At 40.4% G+C, this 20,164-nt stretch overlaps 1 protein-coding gene across 5 annotated transcripts in view; it reads right to left on the bottom strand.

Annotated features, from left to right (window-relative positions):
* Positions 1 to 20,164, bottom strand: part of CSNK2A2 (casein kinase 2 alpha 2) — a 44,602-nt gene that overhangs the window by 20,364 nt on the left and 4,074 nt on the right. For all 5 annotated transcript variants that reach the window (XM_064273962.1, XM_003417066.3, XM_064273961.1 and 2 more), the window contains exons 3-4: positions 13,086 to 13,187; positions 10,709 to 10,759 (exon numbers count right to left, since the gene is read on the bottom strand). In XM_064273962.1, coding sequence (XP_064130032.1) covers positions 10,709 to 10,759; positions 13,086 to 13,187 — 153 coding nt within the window. The remainder of the gene's footprint in view (positions 1 to 10,708; positions 10,760 to 13,085; positions 13,188 to 20,164) is intronic.

The raw sequence follows: 20,164 nt of genomic DNA, 5'->3' as shown, positions 1-20,164 counted from the left end.
GAATGAAGTCTAAGTTGTCTAACTGTCCTCATATCCTTACACCACAGCCAACAAACTAAGCCCACTGCAGCACCACAGTTCACTTAGAAAGCTGAGTTCTCAGCAGATACAGAGCTCTGAACCACTTCATTGGCTGATACGGAAGATAGTAGCAAGACAGGCTGCTTGTGAAAGAAACATGAGGAAAATGAGGGGTTACAACATCTGAAGATGGCAAGAGACTTTCTAAAAATCCACCCCACCCCTCCCCAAATCAATTCCAGGCTGGGAAAAAACAGAACATCTCACAGGCAATAACTGATGGAAACTAAAAAAAAAAAAAAAAACACAGAAAGAACAGTGGTGGTGGAGTGAGATGTTACAAGAAAGATCGGGGTGCAGAAAATGATCACAGGACAAACTGACATAAAAACAAAACTTTCATTACTGACAATCCAAAGACCCAACCACTGGGAGATTTACAGCTTCACTTTCTATGACGGAAGGTATCTTTACACATCAAGGTTCATTAAAATCATCATAAAATCTTGTCAGAAACTATACTACTAGCTTTGATACTCAATCAACTCCAAGTAAATCTCTTTCCCCATCAGGCCAAGCAGCACCTTCTAAAAAAGTAATCATCACACCTTTATTAAACTGTTTTTGCTTCTCTCTTTAAGCTGTATAGGGAATCTCTCCAAGGAGCACAGAACAGTGTATACAATGTGCTATCATCTGTGTAAAAGTGCTGGGAGTAAAATGCCATATTCATATTTGTTTGTATCTGCAAGAATGATATAGAAGAAACCAATAAAAACGGGTTTCATGTTTATTTGTGGGGGGATGGGCAGCTGAGAGTAGGGGAATAAAGAAGGCTTTTCACTGTACCATTTTTTACATTTTTGATCCATAAAAATATTATATATAAATAAAACCCAAAAAATATCGTTAATATCATACACAAGCAAAATTTTGCTGACGATCATTCAAAAACGGCTGCAGCAGTATACTGACAGGGAACTGCCAGAAACTCAGGCCCGTTTCAGAAGAGGGTGTGGAACCAGGGATATCACTGCTGATGTCAAATGGATCCTGGCTGAAAGCAGAGAATACCAGAAGGATGTTTACCTGTGTTTTATTGACTATGCAAAGGCATTTGACTGTGTGGATCACAACAAATTACGGATAACGTTGCGCAGAATGGGAATTCCAGAACACTTAATTGTGCTCATGAGGAACCTTTACATAGATCAAAAGTCAGTTGTTCAGACAGAACGAGGGGATGCTGATTGGTTTAAAGTCAGGAAAGGTGTGCATCAGGGTTGTATTCTTTCACCATACCTATTCAATCTGTACACTGAACAAATAATCCTAGAAGCTGGACTATATGAAGAAGAACGGGGCCATCAGGATTGGAGGAAGACTCATTAACAACCTGCGTTATGCAGATGACACCACCTCGCTTGCTCAAAGTGAAGAGGACTTGAAGTACTTTCTGATGAAGATCAAAGACCACAGCCTTCAGTATGGATTGCTCCTCAATGTAAAGAAAACAAAAATCCTCACAACTGTACCAATAAGCAACATCATGATAAATGGAGAAAAGACTGAAGTTGTCAAGGATTTCATTTTACTTGGATCCACAATCAACAGCCATGGAAGCAGCAGTCAAGAAATCAAAAGACACATTGCATTGGGCAAATCTGCTGCAAAAGACCTCTTTAAAGTGTTGAAGAGCAAAGATGTCACCTTGAAGACTAAGGTGCACCTGACCCAAGCCATGGTATTTTCAACTGCATCATATGCATGTGAAAGCTGGACAATGAATAAGGAAGACCGAAGAAGAACTGACACCTTTGAATTGTGGTGTTGGCGAAGAATATTGAATATACCATGGACTGTCAAAAGAACAAACAAATCTGCCTTAGAAGAAGTACAACCAGAATGCTCCTTAGAAGCAAGGATGGCGAGACTGCGTCTTACATAGTTTGGACATGTTGGTCAGGAGTGATCAGTCCCTGGAGAAGGACATCATGCTTGGCAGAGTACACAGTCAGCGGAAAAGAGGAAGACCCTCAACTGAAGTGGACTGACACAGTGGCCGCAACAATGAGCTCAAGCATAACAACGATTGTAAGGATGGCTCAGGACCAGGCAGTGTTTCGTTCTGTTGTGCACAGGGTTGCTATGAGTCGGAACCAACTTGACAGCACCTAACAACAAACCAAAAAACCAAACCCGTTGCTGTTGGGTTGTTTCTGACTCACAGCGACCCTATGGGACAGAGTAGAATTGCCCCACAGGGTTTTCAAGGAGCAGCTGGTGGATTCGAACCACCAACCTTTTGGTTAGCAGCCGGAGCTCCTAACCACCACGCCACCAGGGCTCCATATTTAAGAAAACATCAAATTTGCAAAGAATCAAATTTAACATTTTCTAAGAACACCAGGACTTAGATTCTTTCTCTAATTTCCCATTTTAGGCAAGAGTAATTAATTCTCCCTTCCAGCTTAGTAAGAATACTTGATTTCATCAACCTCAGATAGCTGCTAGCTCAGGGCACTGTAGGGAATTAAAATTTACAGGCCAGGACACTAGTGGTGCTTTGGAACTCCTCCAGTACTAAGTACTGACCCCACTTAGGGCTGAACCGCAATTAAGCAGAGTGGCATAAACATGCCACCACTTCTGCTCAGGAGAGCTTCAGCTGCATAACAATCAAGTGCCCAAGTTTTTTTTTCTTCTCCAGCTCTGCACTGCAAGGAAGCTTCTATGCCAGTACTCAGCTGCACACCCACAATTGGTATGTACAGACACAGGCTGAAGACACCATCTCTATGGGTGTCAAATCAGCCCTACCCCTCAGAGTTAGGGAGATCAGTCCCAGAGGCTGTGCCAAACTGAACCTCAAGTCAATAAGCAGGCCATGAAAGGGAAAAGATCATTTTCCAACCCTCAGAGGGCTGGTGTGTTTTATTTCCAGGAAACCAGTATGAGCTATTTTATCATCTGGACATTATCTATGAAAGGCTTTCCTCTCATATCACATGGTATTTAAACCAAGTATCAATGTAAATGGTCTAAGGCATAAAAATAAATGTCCTTAGACTGCCAATGTAGTATCTCTAGCTTATTACAACCAACATCCGCCTTATTCAATACAAAAAACATTAGTTGTATGTAGCGTGGTTTGTCGTCGTCGTCGTTAGGTGCCGCCGAGTCGATTCCAACTCATAGCCACCCTACAGGACAGAGTAGAACTGCCCCATAGGGTTTCCAAGGAACAGCTGGTGGATTTGAACTGCTGACCTTTTGGTTACCAGCCGAGCTCTTAACCACTACACCACCAGGGCTTCAAAGTCCTGAACGACAGGCTGCTATTCACAGGAGATTTTTTTTGGGGGGGAGGGGGGAGGCCAAACTCCATCTGTAACACTTAACCACCTTGGCTACAGTCTGGCTTCCTCCAACTTTTGCAGATATGCTCTCCACTGCAGCCTCAGGAGTCCCCCACACAGACCAAACAAGCCTGCACTGGCCACCTCTACTCTTTCCTCCATATCCCCCACCTGCAAGGCCCTCCCTTAGCATGTGAAGCCCAACCCATCCCATCAAGACTCCAGAGAGCTGACAGTGCTCTCTCCCTTCTCTGAATTCTCATCCCTCACACCATTTACTGTCTGTCTGGTGGCACTGTGGCTAAGAGAGTGGCTGCTAACCAAAAGGTCGGCAGTTTGAATCCACCAGCCACTCCTTAGAAACCCTACGGGGCAGTTCTACTCTGATCAGGTGAGTGACCAGAAGTTCTTAAGGTAATTTCCTCACTTTGTTATAAACCATGAGACTGCTTCACTGTGCCAACACCCCAAGAGTCCCATGCCACCATTTCCTGATTATGGGCCAGGCACATAAGATGGGGAGAAAGTGGTGCTGCTGCTAAGAGCAGTCACCAATTCTGTGACTCAGTATTTCTACCCCCGCCCTTTCACAAAAATGTCAAGGGTCCACTGTTCAACTCGGTATCGTACCCATTTTTTGCACATTAAACTCCTCAACCATACTCAAGTCCTCACAGAGCAGAGACTATGCTTTACGTACCCCACACCATCTATGGTGAGTCTGTGGCCTGCACACAAAGACAGTCAATAAGTATTTGTCTTTCAGGACAAAATAAAAACTTTCTTCCAAGAAAAAGAAATTCCAAGAGTCCATAACAAATCAGAAAGGGAAATTTCACAAGAACCACACTTTTCCTCCACTCTTCTTAGCCAATTACGTAGAGAACATTATTAACCAACCAACTGCAAAACGTTGGCAGGAATAAGCTTTGCTTACATTTTCATAAAGTAAGTGATTTATAAAAAAAAAACAAAATAAGTCTCTGCTTCCCAGGAGATCATTACAAAGGTGGTAAGGAAGAACCACTCGCCAATTTCAGTTTGGCTTGAAAGCCTGAAACACACAGGCATGTCCCTAAAAATCAGTTCTACCCTAGGACCACTCTAAAAGGGACCACGGTAGAGAACTTCTGGAGTCATTTCCTGGGGCTTTTAATTAGCCCTTGAAATCTGAGGCAGAGAATGGCAGAAAATGCAATTTGATCAATGGACTGAGGGACCTCCTTGGTCTAAAACCACAGATATCAGAATGGAATGCTCCCAGGTGGGCCTCAGTCCTGTCGTACACATACAGAGGTCTTCAAACTCCAGCTGTGGCTCAGCCACATCACGATCTCCTACAGATTCAAAGGCCCTGTCCCCAGTAATTCTCAGTCAAGAGGCCAGGAGGACACCACACTTTGAAAAAGTTCCCAGGTAGCTCTGATCACCAGCCAGACGTGGGAACCACCAACACAGCAAGCTCCTATTCTGCACAAGCAACTTGCTCATTCCCTGCGCAACAGGTCAGTCTATGTACAGAAATCCCAGTGGTCCCCATATAGGGAAAGGAAAAGCAGGGGAGTGGGGTGCCAAATGAAAGGCAAGCACCCATTTCAAACTGTGGTACACAATGCAGCAGTCACTAGCTTAAGCATTGTTAATACAGAGCCACAAGATCCAGCATAAAACCAAGGTCAACATTTTTATAAATTTATGGTAGGAGAACAAATCTTTAAGCAAATCAAAGTTATTACAAATCACCTGAAAGTGTAACTTATTTTCTTAATGTTTTCTTAGAAAGAAATGACAAAATATTGTCAATGACCTATAATAGCAGTAAACGCGCTTCTCAAACTAAGGAAACCTCACTGATTTGGTCTGTGAACTCACCCTCTCAACATCAAACTCACCACCTCAGCTTGTCAAGGCCTACCTCTATGTTAGTGATTTACAAATTCTCCAAGAATCAATAAGGGCCTTCTCAGGATGGAGCCAATTCAGAGGATCTTACCAATCTTTTAAACTGTCCAAATGAAATACTTTACTTAACATGTATATTCATTTTTATTTATACTCTTTCAGAGGCATAGAAAACTAAGAAGCACAGTCACAACAGAAACTTTCTTCTTCCTCAAAATGGTACCATAGCTTGAGATATTTTTGCATTTGGGAGTGTGCTCTAACTATTCATTACAACTTCAGAAGACTGGCATTTCCTCTGTTCTGAAGGTTTGTTTTTTGTTCTAAGTATCATCATACGTTCTTTTAAAGTACATGAAGTATAACTGATGATTTCGAGAGGCAACTGACCAAACCAACACCTCTATCATACAGTGAAATATCAAGAGGAAAAATTAGTAAGGCTAGACGTGATTTAAACAAAATTACCAAGCTTGATCTAACACATATAACATAAAACTCTACAGAAAAAAGCAACACTATATTGCTCAAGGGGTACCTGGTTCCTGTTCGGGGTGACCGGTGCACAACATGGTTAATGTAGTTACTGTGACTGAACTGTACACTTACAAATGGTTAAAAGGGCAAATGCTTTATTATATATATATTACTATGATAACATTAAAAAAAAACCAAACATTATTTTTAAGCATAAATGGAACAATTATTAAAAAAAAAGACCATGTACTAAGGTCACAAAGCAACTACCAACAAATTACAAATCAGTATCATTTAGATCATGTTCGCTGGACATACTGCAATCATCTTAGGAATCAACAATTAAAAAAAAAACCCAGTTAGATCCTGGATCATAAAGTCATAAACGTGTATCTATAAAGGACATTACTGGGACAATAATTAATGGGCAAGCTGAATATGGACAATGTATTGTACGTTAGAGGGCATTTTAATAATAAGCTGCTCAGATATTAATGTTGTTGCTGGGTGCCATCAAGTCAGCCCCTGACTCATAACGCCCTCTATGTAACAGAGTGCAACTGCCCCATAGGGTTTTCTTGGCTGTAATCTATAGAAACAGATTGCCAGGTCTTTCTCTCACAGAGCCGCTGGGTAGCTTTGAGCCACCAACCTTTTGGTTAGCAACCTAGCGCGCAACCTTCGTGCCACCAGGGCTCCTCAGAGTATTAATAGTACTGTGGTTATGTAGGAAAATGTCCTAGCTTCAGCGCTACTGTATTTAGGAGTGAAGCATCCAGATGCCTGCCTGCAACTTATTTTAAGATGACTCAGCAAGAGAGAGAAAGACAAAGAATGAGAGGGTGTGCATGCAAGCACGAGAAAAGTAACTACACAGTGACAAAATATTAACAACCAGTGAACTGAGGTGAAGTCTATAAGGGTATTGATTGTACTACTCTTTCAAATTTTCAGTAAGTTTAAAAGGTTTCCATATAAAATGTTTGCATTTCTGCATTTAGCTGTGGAATGCAGCTAAAATGGCGTTTGGGGTTGTAGAGGCTTAAGCATACTTATTATCAATCAAGAAAGACAGAAACAAATGAAAGAAATTCAGACTTCAAGAAGTTAGGGAGAAAAACAGTGAAACCAAAGAAAGTTGAAGGAAAAAAATAAGACAGGAGTAAAAACAGAATGAAATAGAAAAACTAACAAAAACAATACCCAAGCAATAAAACCAAAAGCTAGTTCTTTGAAAGGGTAAATAAAAGATATTTAGCAAGTCTAATTAAAAAAGGGGGGAAGGGGCATGGCAGGAGAATTAGGAATGTAAAAAACCCACTGTCATCCAGTTGATTCCAACTCAAAGCGATCCTACAGAGCAGAGCGGAGCTGCCCTATAGGGTTTCCAATGAGCTGCTGGTGGATTCGAACTGCCAACCTTTTGGTTGATGGCCAAACTTTTAACCACTGTGCCACCACGGCTCCATAGGAATGTAAAGGAGGGCATAATTACAGATACATTAGATTAAGTCCTAAGAGAATTCTAATAACTTTAGCCCATTAAAGTTCAAAGTAGACAATTTTAGAAACATATATTATCCAAACAGATTCAATAGCAAGAAAAGCTAGTTAACTTACTTTGTGAAGTTGGTATAACCCTGATACCAACATCAGACCCTACAACAAAAGGGAATTATATATCAAAATATAATATCAATTTTATCAGTAAAATATACTGAAAAGAACAGGCTGCAGGCTTTATCACTGTTGATCCACCTCTAATATTAAACCAGGGGTAAACACCCTCTGGGTAGTACCTTAAAAGCAGTTATTAATACACTTAACAGTAAACGAAAAAAATAAAAACAAGCTTTCCTAATCAGATGGACACAGGACAAAAAAAAAAAAAAAAAACCTCAAGGACATTAAATCAACTGATTTCCCTGTTTGTGACGTGTTACACTATTTGGAAATGAAAATAAATTTTTTGCCATGATTTGCTCTAACAAAATACACATCTGCTATCTGACACAGGCCAGGTTGCACAATGGTTAAGCACTCAGCAGCTAACTTAAAGGTCAGTGGTTCAAACCCACTAAGCGGCTCCGCCGGAGAAAAGATATGGCAATCTTCTCCCATAAAGATCACGGCCTAGGAGACCCTATGGGGCAGTTCTACTCATCATATAGGGTTGCTATGAGTCGGAATTGATCTGACAGCACACAACAACAACCTGCAGTTTAATGATCCTTTAACATCCAAAGGGACCCCCGGTTAAACATGGCAGACTGAACACATCCTCTCACTGCTTCTTCCTGAAGTTCCTCTAAAATAACAGTAAAGGGGTGGGTGTGTGTGATTGACTCAGAAGAACTAAGAATGGAAGAGGCAACAACATTTTGAAGCTAGAAAACAGATGTCCAGCTGACTAAGCAGACCTAAAAAGTAGAAAATTCTGCTAACAGTGTCTGCTAACAGGGGGCAAGAAGCAAACACCCTCAAACTAAAGAACTACAGAAAGGCTTAGGAATTGGTGACCCCAGGTATCACTAAGAGGGTAAACAAACTGGGCTAAAATCAGGAAGATAGGTTTGTTAACACCACAGTGAAAACAGGAGAATTGAACAAAATGCTATGTGGCACCCCGACTGCTCTCCTCAACTTGGTGTTACTGCAGCCAAGCGCGTATCCTTGAGATAGGAGATTACAATCAGCTTTTTAGAGCATTTCTCTAAAATGTGAACAGACATTCAAGAACCATGACATTTCAGAAAATTTTAAGAGAGACAAAAGTCTGTTTTACACACATGCGCGCGTGCGCACACACACACACAAAGAATTTGGAAGTAAAACAGAGAAAAGGCATGAAGAAGAAAACTTAAGGGGAAAAATATATTATTCTCAGGGAGAGAAAGATATTACATAAAAGAGCAGGATATCATTATATAAAGTTCAGAGAACAAAATGGAGTTCTAAAATATGAAGTCTAACATCTGAATGAGTTCTACAAGGTGAGAACAAAGACGAAAGAAAGGGAAGAAAATCAAAGAACATTAAAAATAATTTTCCAAGCCGGAAAGGCATGGATTTCTAGATTGAAAAAGCCCAGCAAGTATCCAGAACAAAAGAGAGACCCATACAAAGGCACATCATTGTGAAATTTCAGAAGACTATGAATGAAGAAAAAAATTCTAAAAGCTTCCAGAAGAAATAAAACAGATCACATAAGATGAAACCAAAATCAGGATAACTTTAGTGGCAATAATAGAGCAATCCTTTCAAAATTCTGAGGAAATTATGAATTATAACCTAGAATTGTATACCCAGCAAATACAATTAAATGAGAGGATAAAACAATGATGTTTTCAGACATGCACAGCCTTACAAAACATTAGTTTCCCATAATCCCTTTAAGGAAGCTACTAGAGGATGTCTGTCACCAAAACATTCCCTTTGAGGGTTAAGACCCCAGAGAAATAAGATTTCTCTAGAGAATTAAAATTCCTGACAACTGAGCATAAAAAAAAAAAAAATGGAGCGTAAGTATTGTTAAATCAAAAGAGCAGATGTCAATTTAAGAAATACAAAATGCTGCAGTGAAATTTTACGGGTGTGAACGGACAACTGGTAAAAACTCGGTCATGACGTACAGGCATTTGAAACAGATTTCATTACGAAGTTTCATGAGATCAGCTTTTCAACTGGCCATTAGGAAAATGTTTGGTTTCATCAAAGCCTGTTTATTTCTCTCAGGAAATGCACACACATCCCCATTCACATACACCTTGATAAGCCTGGGTCATTCACAGCAAAGGCCTGATTAGCTACGTGTATCAGCACGTTACCCTACCAGCTAAGCACTCACACCCCACTTTTCTAGAGTTTACTGTTGATTTAACCTTTAAGGAGTCACATTAACAAGGATACCTGTTACATATAGAAAAAGCGATGCATTATTATTATACATATAGTACAATAAACTATAATAATTGCTAATAAACTTGCTATTAATTGTTTTATAGGTCAAAACATCCTGTTTTGCTTCTTTCCCACTAATTAACCTTATTTTAGAGTCAGAGTCTAAGAAAAATTTATGTGAGAATGAAGTTCTTTTATTTTCACCCAAAAGCATCACTCCTGATGTGAGGATTTTTCAACTGCTGGGTTGGTTTTGTTCCTAGCGTCCATCAGAACAAAATCACAAGCCTCTTGTTCACTGATACAAGTTATAATCACCTACAAGTTCTCCAATATGCCCCTGAAAATGAACACCACTATTTGTTTTGATATTGATTTTCAAATTATGCTCTAGAAATGGGTTTCTACCATGTCCCATATGCCTGGCCCCAAAAATCTCATCAGAAGTTAAGGCTGAGGTTCAGTGTCTGAACCACAACAAAAACAAATTCATGAAAAACCAGTTTAAAACTATCATTTGAAAAGAACACTTCAAAATCTAAAATAGCATGTACAGCACATATGAGAATATGTAAATAACCCAGGACAGGGCTATTTTAACACAGTGACTCTAAACTAGCCGCTGTGTATCATTTGTTCTGTATACAGCGAGCACGAACACACTCGCTCACGATCTGACAGCTTGAATCCAATGTACTGCTTCTTTGCACAAACGCCCTGCATTATTTATCACTATGAGCAATTTAAGATTTACATAAAAATCAAAGTTAACATCAACCGAGCTGTTTTGCCTAAAACAGGAGTGTTACAGATGAGAGATCAGCTTAGAACCAGGCCAGCAGCTGCTCCTAGAGTCAGCCAGGCAAGGGTGGTGAGTAATTTCACCAAATGCAAGAACCCTGACCATCTTCTGCATCCTGTCCGTCCTCCATACTGTACTCTCTCACCAAACCCTTCCCGCCCCCTTGTGTTCTGGAGCACTAACAGGACGCATCACCACCTCTCTACCCCCCCGCCCCGTTTCCCCCAGGAAGAAAAGGTATACACACCTTAAAATCTGTATTGTTGATGTATTCAAACACCAAAGCTGGTGTCTTCGACTGCAAGAGAGAACAGTAATGCTTTTAAATACTCAAACAAGACACCTAATTTGCTTCTGCCACACTGCCCCCACCCCCGAACCCAATCCCACTTAGATGAAAAAGAACATGTACTCATCAGGAAGAAGCTGACGAGAAAGTGCTCTCTGGATGTTTTTCAATACCTGGGATTTGCTTAAACATAGCTGGGGATGGCGGGAGGTAGGAAGTGGGCGGGGTAGAGCTGAAACAAGGTTGGCCATGAGCTGATTACCTGCTAAAGGTGGGTGACAGGTACATGGAGAGTCACTTTACTTTTGTAAATTTTTCCTAAGTTTTTTGTAAAAAAAAAAGAACGCATTCTCTGAACAACTTATCAAAAATGTCAATGAGCCTAGCAGGCTGTATAAAAGTTTATCCTCTACAGTGTTCTGGTTTGCCAACTACGAAAGGAATTACGCATATTCACCTTGGTTTAAAGCCAGACGCATTTGACAGAAACATCATAGGGCTTGGGAATATTTCATATAATCATCTATGAAACTACCAATAAGCCACCATGTAAAATTACTGCCTTGGCTAGAGAACATTACACAATGTCTGACCTTACAAAACAGACATGTTCCCAAAAACTCATACATAATCAAATATTTTAAAAGCACTATAATTTTTAATGCATGAGAACTCACATTCAATTTTTCCTTGCGTACATCTAGATTTTCAAATACCAGGTTTACTTAAGTGAGGTAAAATAATGCTAATTGGAGGTAATAAGTTTTCAAAAGCGCCAGAAAAGCAGGGGCTCAGAGGGCTATAGAAAGCAAAAAGGAAAAACGTATTGGAAATCTTTGCAGCTGGCAAGTTTTGCTCAAGGAAGCAGGTGAAAGTTACCTAGGAAACAGGCCACAGCACATGCACACAGGTCTTTGCTAGGACAACTCAGAGCCCAAGCAGCAGTGCCAGCAGCAGCCGTGATCAAATGATCCATCACCAGCTCAAAGGTTAAAGTGTTTTATTAAGACCACTAGATCTCTCTGCAGGCTGTGGAGCAACAAGCCTGTTTCCCTAAAAGTTAGGGGAAAGGGTTCCCTGTTGATTTTTGTCTACCTCAATTTACTGGTTTTACATATCATGTAAAATACACACACACACAAACTTTAGCACACTGCAAAAACAGAAGACAGGTATCATTAAGTTCTGTTAATTGAAAAAAAAAAAAGCAAACTGAAGATGCTTCTGGTATAATATGGTATACTGGCTCACATTAAAAAAATTCTCCTAAAATCCACATTTTTATGCAGTGCCCTTTTTAAATGGACAATGCTTATTTTTAATGCAGACCATTTTCCAAGATTATATAGCCCAGGGTTAGTCATCCTTAAGACCAATCTGAGCTAATGAGGCTGGGATATTATTTTTATTGTCAATTGTAATCTGGCATACAACCATCCCTCTCAGTCTTTTCAGGGTCCAAAAGGAAAAAACTTTATTCTTCAGTTCGACAATACTGTGTAATCTTGGGCAACTTACTTAACCTCTGTAGACTGCAGTTTTCTCACCTTTACAGTGTGGGCAATAACGGTGCCTACCCTGATGGAGTGCTGTGAGGATTACGTGATGTGCTATAATACTCAGAACGGTGCCTGGCACGTGGTAAGCGTTCAATGAATATTTGCTATTATGAGGGTATCTTTAGCAGACAGAAGCAAAGACTTATGTCTTAAATAAACAAAAAGCTATCGCGGGAGGACAGCAAGGAGATATCTGAGGCAGAGCAAGTGGAGAACAAAAATGGGAGAAGAAATGCTACAAAAGTGTGGAGAGGGGAGTCTTCAACCTTGGCTAATCAACAAAACTTAAGGTTAAGCTACTCCCCAGGGAGTGAAAACAACATTAATAAGGGTGTCTACAATGCCTAAGAATTAAGCCTTTTAACAAAAATATTTTCATTTTATCTGCAGAAATGAGATGAGTCCTAGTGGCAGATACTCAGTTAAAGTCTAGTATGAGAAACTGCAAGACTGCTTCCCCACACGCTGGGGCTGTGACCTGCCCAGCTCTCTATGCCAGGTGTCCGCACGGAGATATCCAACAAACATTTGTGGGATCAATCAAATTATGAGGTTACAAACCCAGGGAAGGGTTCCACAAAAGCAGTGATGACTACTGTTATCACCAGGCTACCAGGAATTTTCCTGGTTTTCAAAACTATTCAGCAGCAAAGACAAACACAATCATCCCAGTATTTAATGATACTCCTCCTTAGTCTGCGTTTCGGTATGTTACTTACACACACACACAAACACAACAGTCCACTAGTGCACTCCCCCAACCATCAGGCACCTACCACAGGGTCCTTTACAGTGTCAATCAGCTTAATGATATTTGTTCCACCACGAAGGTTCTCCAGAATCTTAACCTCTCGTTTTATCTTCTTTTTCTTCACTGGCTTAAATACACAAGAGTAATCAGAAGTGAGACTCCTTTTGAAGTTAATAAATGAAACTTTTAAAACAATGTTAGCCAATTAAATGGTTAATGTAGTACCCTGCACCATGTGGTATTAAAGAGCATGCCTTTATTAGAAGAGAACATAACTGAGATAAAATGAGCTTGCCTACAGAAGCCTTAAGATTAAGTTAAATAATTTATAGACTCACATAGCTTACTGTCAGATCTTTAAGCAGCTACATTCAGGGCACTTAAAAATTCTGAAGACCCATGTCACACTTTAAAAATAAAATGCTTGCTTACTTGACAGCTGCCAAATGGAAAATGTTATAGCTCTGAGCAGCGGTATGTCAGGCACTCACAAATGGAAAAACTGAAACAAAATGGTAAGACAACTGCTCTTCCAGTGAGTTACATGTAATTTTGTCCTCTAAGAGTAAAGACCAGTTCACTGACATCGAGTTACAAACTTGTTTCCCAGCTGCTGGCTCCTGTTTCCTGTCGCCACTCCCATTTCCTTAATATCCAGAATCTGAGATCAGCACACAGCCAGTAAAATTTCCCAACGGATCCCACTCCAAGAGAAAGAGATGCTGGATCAGCGAAGGAGAATATTGACCTCTGATACAGCAGTGATTGAAAACCTCTGTTATCTGCTAACTTTGTGATCTCCTTGATAGAAAAATTTAAACTTAATTAGAAATACCAGCATTACATGTTATTTCTTGTCTTAGATGGGTGAAAGAATTTGAAGAAGAATAAAGGTAGTTCTGGAAAAATAAGAGCCTATCACATTCAAGTATGTTTGATAAAGCGCTTAGAACACTGGCTGGAACATAGTAAGCACCCAAGAAATGTAAGCTTTAGTATTTTCAAATTTTTACTTAGTAACAGTAGGACCCGGGCTTAATTTACACAAGCATATTTAATCCTCACGAAATCCCTATGTAGGAGAGGAACTAAAGTTGAGCTATCTGCCCAAGGCCAAACAGTTCAAGTAAGGAGTAGGGACAGGATTCAAACCTAGGTGGGTCTGACTCCAGAGGCCGCACTATTAACCACTGTGCTTCTGTTTCCCAAGCGCAGCTAAAGGGAGAAGCTAACGAAGGAAAAGGACTATTCCATCACCGGGACACTGTTATAACAGCACAGGCAAAAACAGGCCAGTGAGTTTGCCATGAAACAATTAACAGGACGAAAAAAGCGTGTGTGTGTGTCAGTGGTAGTGGGGGGAGACATAACATATACATGCACCAGAGAAACTTCATTTTTTCTTGGTCACTAAGATATAGATTTGGAAACCTTGGTGGCATAGCGGTTAAGTGCTACGGCTGCTAACCAAGAGTTTGGCAGTCTGAATACACCAGGTGCTCCTTGGAAACTCTATGGGGCAGTTCTGCTCTGTCCTATAGGATTGCTATGAGTCGCAAACAACTCGACACCAGTGGGTTTGGTTTTTGGTTTGGTTAAGATATAGCTTTGGAGCCCTGGTGGTACAGTGGTAAAGAGCTTGGCTGCTAACCAAAAGGTCGGCAGTTTCAAATCTACCAGCTGTTCCTTGGAAACTCTATGGGGCAGTTCTACTCTGTCCTACAGGGTCACTGTGAGTCAGAAGATACAGCTTTGAACATGTAACAAAAGGGAGAGAAAAATATGAAACAGGGAGCCACTTGTATCACCTATAACAAGGTGTTCAATTGAGAGATTAGAATCCAGCCACATCCTCCCAAGCCAGCTACCATGACCATGCCTACTCTCTCCACTTTGTCAGGGTTCTCAACAAAGCAGGTCTGGTTGCTGTGTCCCTTCCCCATCTCCACTTAAGAATCATACTCCCTTCTTCCTAATTACAGAGCTCTGGGAAAATAAAGCACTGCACAAATGGATTAAAAAATACCCCGGGACCCAATGTGAAGGACATACTACAAAATAACTTGCCTGTAAGTTTCAAAAAAGGAGCCCTGGTGGCACAGTGGTTAAGCACTCACCTGTTAACCGAAAGGTTGGTGGCTAGAACCCAGCAGCTGCTCTGTGGGGGAAAGATGTAGTCTGCTTCTGTAATTATTACAGCCTTGGAAAACCTAGAGCGCAATTCTACTCTGTCCTATAGGGTCACTGAGTCAAAATCAACTCAACAGCAACAGGTTTGGTTTTCTGATTTGTTTCAAAAATGCCAATTTTGTGAAATACATGAAGACTGAGCAACTGTTCCGTATTAAAAAGATATGACAACTGACTGCAACACAGGATCTGAGATTTTCTTTTGCTGTAAAGAACATCATTAGTACCATTGGCAACAGTGAAGGGAGGCTGCAGATTAGATAATAGCACTGTATCAATGTTAATTTCCTGATTATTATGATCATGGCAACTTGGGGTTATACAAGAAATTGTCCTTGTTTTTAGGAAATACACACTTAAGCAATTTACATACTTCTAAGCACTTTTTTAAAGCACTTTAGGAAAAAATATTTTTCACATGTATGTATACATATATGTGGAGCCCTGGTGGTGAAGTGGTTAAGAGTTTGGCTGCTAACCAAAAGGTCAGGAGTTCAAATCCACCAGCCATAAACCCTATGGGGCAGTTCTCCTCTGTCCTATAGGGTCCCTATGAGTCGGAGTCAACTCAACAGCAATGGGTTTTTTTTTAGTACCTAATTTATATGCATGTATGTACGTATACAACATTAAAGAAAGAAGAGAGAGAAAGAAAGGGCGGTAGAGAAGAATAAGGCAAATGCTAAAATTGTGGAATCTGGGCAAAAGATATAAGGAATTCTACCATTCATGCAATTTTTCTGTAAATCTGACACTATGTCAAAAAAGTTAAGAAGAAAAACAAAGGTTCATCATCTTTTATCTATAAACTCAGTCAACGCTACCACATCATTCAATGGCTTTCAATGTAATAAAATTCTAGAGCTGTCATCCACTACTAGAAAGGAGTTACAGATCAGTAGGAATGTAACAAAGAAATGAATGTAACCAGAAGCCCGTATACACCAAAAAACCTTCCTTCATTCCTACTGGTGAATTCGTATGGGGGTAACCCATTAAATAAGGAGCTCTAGCGGCACAACAATTAAGCCCCCGGCTGCTAACCAAAAGGCTGGAGGTTCGAATCCACCCAGTGGCTCCACAGGAGAAAGACCTGGCAAACTGCTCCCATAAAGATTACAGCCGAGAAAACCCTATGGCAACCATTCTACTGTCACATGGGGTTACTATAAATCAGAATCAACTCAATGGCACCTAAAACCAAAAATAAACCAAACCTATTGTTGTCGCATCAATTTTGACTCATATCGACCCTATAGGACAGACCAGAACTGCCCCATAGAGTTCCCAAGGAGTGACTGGTGGACTTGAACTCCTGACCTTTCCATTAGCAGCCATGCTCTTAACCAATGCACCACGAGGGCTCCTAGAATATTTAAGGGAGGGAAAAAACATTTAAAATTTTCTGTGCACTTGTACAAGGCAAGGTCATGGAAGCTCCATAGATACATCCAAACTCCCTGAGGGACTGAATTCCTGGGCTGAGGGCTGTGGAGACTGTGGTCTCAGGGAACATCTAGCTCAACTGGCATAACACAGTTTATAAAGAAAATGTTTTACATTCTACTGTGGTGAGTAGAGTCTGGGGTCTTAAAAGTCTGTGAGCAGCCATCTAAGATATTCCACTGGTCTCACCCCTTCAGGAGCAAGGAAGAATGAAGAAAACTAAAGATTCAAGGGAAAGATTAGTCCAAAGGACTAATGGGCCACATCTACCATGGCCTCCACCAGACTGAGTCCAGTACAACGAGATGGTGCCTGGCTACCACCACTGACTGCTCTGACAGGGTTCATAATAGAAGGTCCCAGACAGAGCTGGAGAAAAATGCAGAACAAAATTCTAACTCAAAAAGAAAGACCAGACTTGCTGGCCTAACAGAGTTTGGAGAAACCCTGAGAGTATGGCCCCCGGACACCCTATCAGCTCAGTATTGAAGTCACTCACGAGGTTCACCCTGCAGCCAAAGACTGGACAGGCTCACAAAACAAAATGAGACCAAACGGGCACACGAGCCCTGGGGCAAGGACTAGAAGGCAGGAGAGGACAGGAATGCTGGTAATAGGGAACCCAAGGTTGAGAAGGGAGAGTGTTGACATGTCGTGGGGTACTTAGCCAATGTCATAAAACAATAGGTGTACTAACTGTTGAATGAGAAACTAGTTTGTTCTGTAAACCTGCATCTAAAGTACAATAAAAATAAAAATAAATAAATAATAATAATAAAGTTTTTTTCTGTGTGTGAGCTCTGAAAATTAAAAAGAAAAAACCCTTTTTGGAAGGTTTCTGTCCAGGTGCTGACCAGGCCAGCTGTTCAGGAAAACCCTGTTCCAAGTAATCCAAGAGTAAGGCACTGTTTATCTACCAACATTTTAAAATTCTAAAACAGAAGACACATTAGGCCGCAGGCTGCTTGTAAAAAGTTGATAAAGTCAACAGTCTGCACTATCTGTCCTCTTTATTTACCCAGGGCTGCTTTGGAGGGAAAAAAAAAGTCAGATTTGAGAAAGAGCTGAACTACCAGCATTTAATGGTGATGGAATTTGCAAACTTATATCTACCAAAGGCGTAAGAATTATGACCTCAATAAAACCTGGCAAATATTAACACAACGGAATCGATGATTTCAAGACAGGCAGAAATATGGCTCAGAATTTCAATTCCAGGGTTACTTTTATTCCACTACCAACCTCTTATTGCCCAAGATACTAATTTCATCACCTGCAATAAACAATTACAATAAACAATGGTTGCCAAGAATGCAGAAGGATGGAGTAAGGAAGAAAAGTTCAGCCTGGATAACAGCATTTATTTTATTACCTTGGTAGCATCTCTAAAACCCACCGCAGCTGACCTAAATGTAAGCATATTATCTGAGCAATGTTATTTATTCACAGCAACGTTTCCTCTAACCTTTCAAGTCCCATCTTTCCAATGGTATTATAAACTCCTTGAGAGTAACTGTTTATTCTCAGCATTTAAAATATTTTATTAAAAAGGCCAGGCATGAAGCAGACTTTTTGGCTCTTATCAAGAGAATGGTACAGCCCTTTCTACCAGTGGTTCTGCCCTCTAAAATTATTCACTTGGCCCAATTGTAATACTGGAACTATATTTCACTGCTTTCCAAGTGCCAGGCACTGTTTTAAGCACATTTAATCCTCTGAGATAAAAGTACTATGAACGCCATTTAACATAAGGACACTGAGGCACAGAGAGTTTAAGTAACTGCCCAAGGTCATAGAGCTTCTACGTGTCTGAGTTAACATCTAAATCCAGGCAGTCTACTTCTCTGGCACACACTCCCTCTGGGAAGAATAAACACTTCGTAGATTACTAAAGCACTGTCATCCCTCTACCTACCTATCCATCTATCTATATCGCGTTTGATTCTCCCAACAACACTGTGAGGTAACCAGGAAACGCATACCCGCCGTTTTACAGATGAGAAAACAGGGTCAAGTGGATATAAATGGAGAAGCTGGTTCTAGAACCCAAGTCCTTTGCCCCCCATTTATAGTACTTCTTACACTGTGTCACCGTGACCATCAGGTGGCAGATTCTGAAATTAGGCCACGCTCTACACATAAAAATGGGTACTCAATCAAGACATTCTTTTTGACATGGTTTATTCTCCAGTGAACTCTAATATATTACATGGGTAAACCTTATAAAAAAAAAAAACCGAGTGCACTAATTCTGGCCAGCTATCATGTTGAAACTTGGGAAAACTGCACGAGTTTAAAAAGCATAAAAATACTGAACAGTAAATTAAAATTTCATGTATGCATTAAACATGCTGCTGTAGATTTAAATCACTGAGAACCCCTGTCTGGGTCCCAACAGATCTCTGGCTATTCATCCATTCCACCTTTCAACTAGCAACCTACTAAAGTCAGATATTCCCTTTCAGAAGAGTAACTCCAAAAATCATTAGAAACAAATCAATTTTAGTCGACTTTTAGTGAATGTTCCTCAACGCTTCTAGTACAGTCCATTACATCAAAACATCAAATATCCAGCAAATGTCCCAATTGTGCTTCTCACATTTAATAAGACTCTATGACCAGTATAAACCAACCAAAACAGACCTGCTGCCGTCAAGTCGATTCTGACTCACAGCGACCCTACAGGACAGAGTAGAACTCCCCCATATGGTTTCCAAGGAGTGCCTGCTGGATTCAAACTGCCCACCTTTTGGTTAGCAGCCACAGCTCTACACCACCAGGGTTTCCATGATGAGTATGGAGGGTTCTAAAACTAATGCTTCTACCCAAAGCACGTGACCCTGAGCAAATGGCATCCTCCTTCTGGGTCCTGGATAACATGTAAAAAGAATTTGGGCTCTAAAGCTTTCTAAGCTCCTCACATTCTGTGATTCTGTTCAACATAGATAAATTAACCACACTATTCATCTCTGACCCCACAATATTAGAAACCGCAACAACTAGTTCACATACAACTCTTAAAATTTCTATTTTTAATGTAATACTTTGATTAATAATACTGTCCTAGCTACTTATATATCATTATGAAAACATGTGTGCAAACTAGAATTACCCCAAGATCTAGATAATTTATTACTGATGTCCTGTTTCAGGAAGAAGATGTCTAAGTAAACAGAGGATAAGACAGCCTACAACCCAAAAAAAGTAAAAATAAAAGGAGAAAGCACACTATCAGCTTAAGGAAACCACCAGCTGATAGAACCCCAACAGTCCCCAGCTCACTACGAAGTAACTAAAAAGGATCTGTCATCATCTCATCCCCCTTTTAACACCACCTCCCACCAACACAAAATTCTACAAATATGCTAAACATGCTTAAAAAACTAACTTGTATTACCATCTTTTTTTTTTTTTAAAGTTTGAGAATTAATTTTGGGGAAAAATGGTTGGTAGCCAGGCTGCCTATAA

The sequence above is a fragment of the Loxodonta africana genome, chromosome 21 (assembly GCF_030014295.1).
Source record: "Loxodonta africana isolate mLoxAfr1 chromosome 21, mLoxAfr1.hap2, whole genome shotgun sequence".
In the NCBI taxonomy this organism is placed as follows: domain Eukaryota; kingdom Metazoa; phylum Chordata; class Mammalia; order Proboscidea; family Elephantidae; genus Loxodonta; species Loxodonta africana.
The sequence above is the reverse complement of the archived record's forward strand: the minus strand, read 5'-3'. Positions and strand labels throughout refer to the sequence as shown.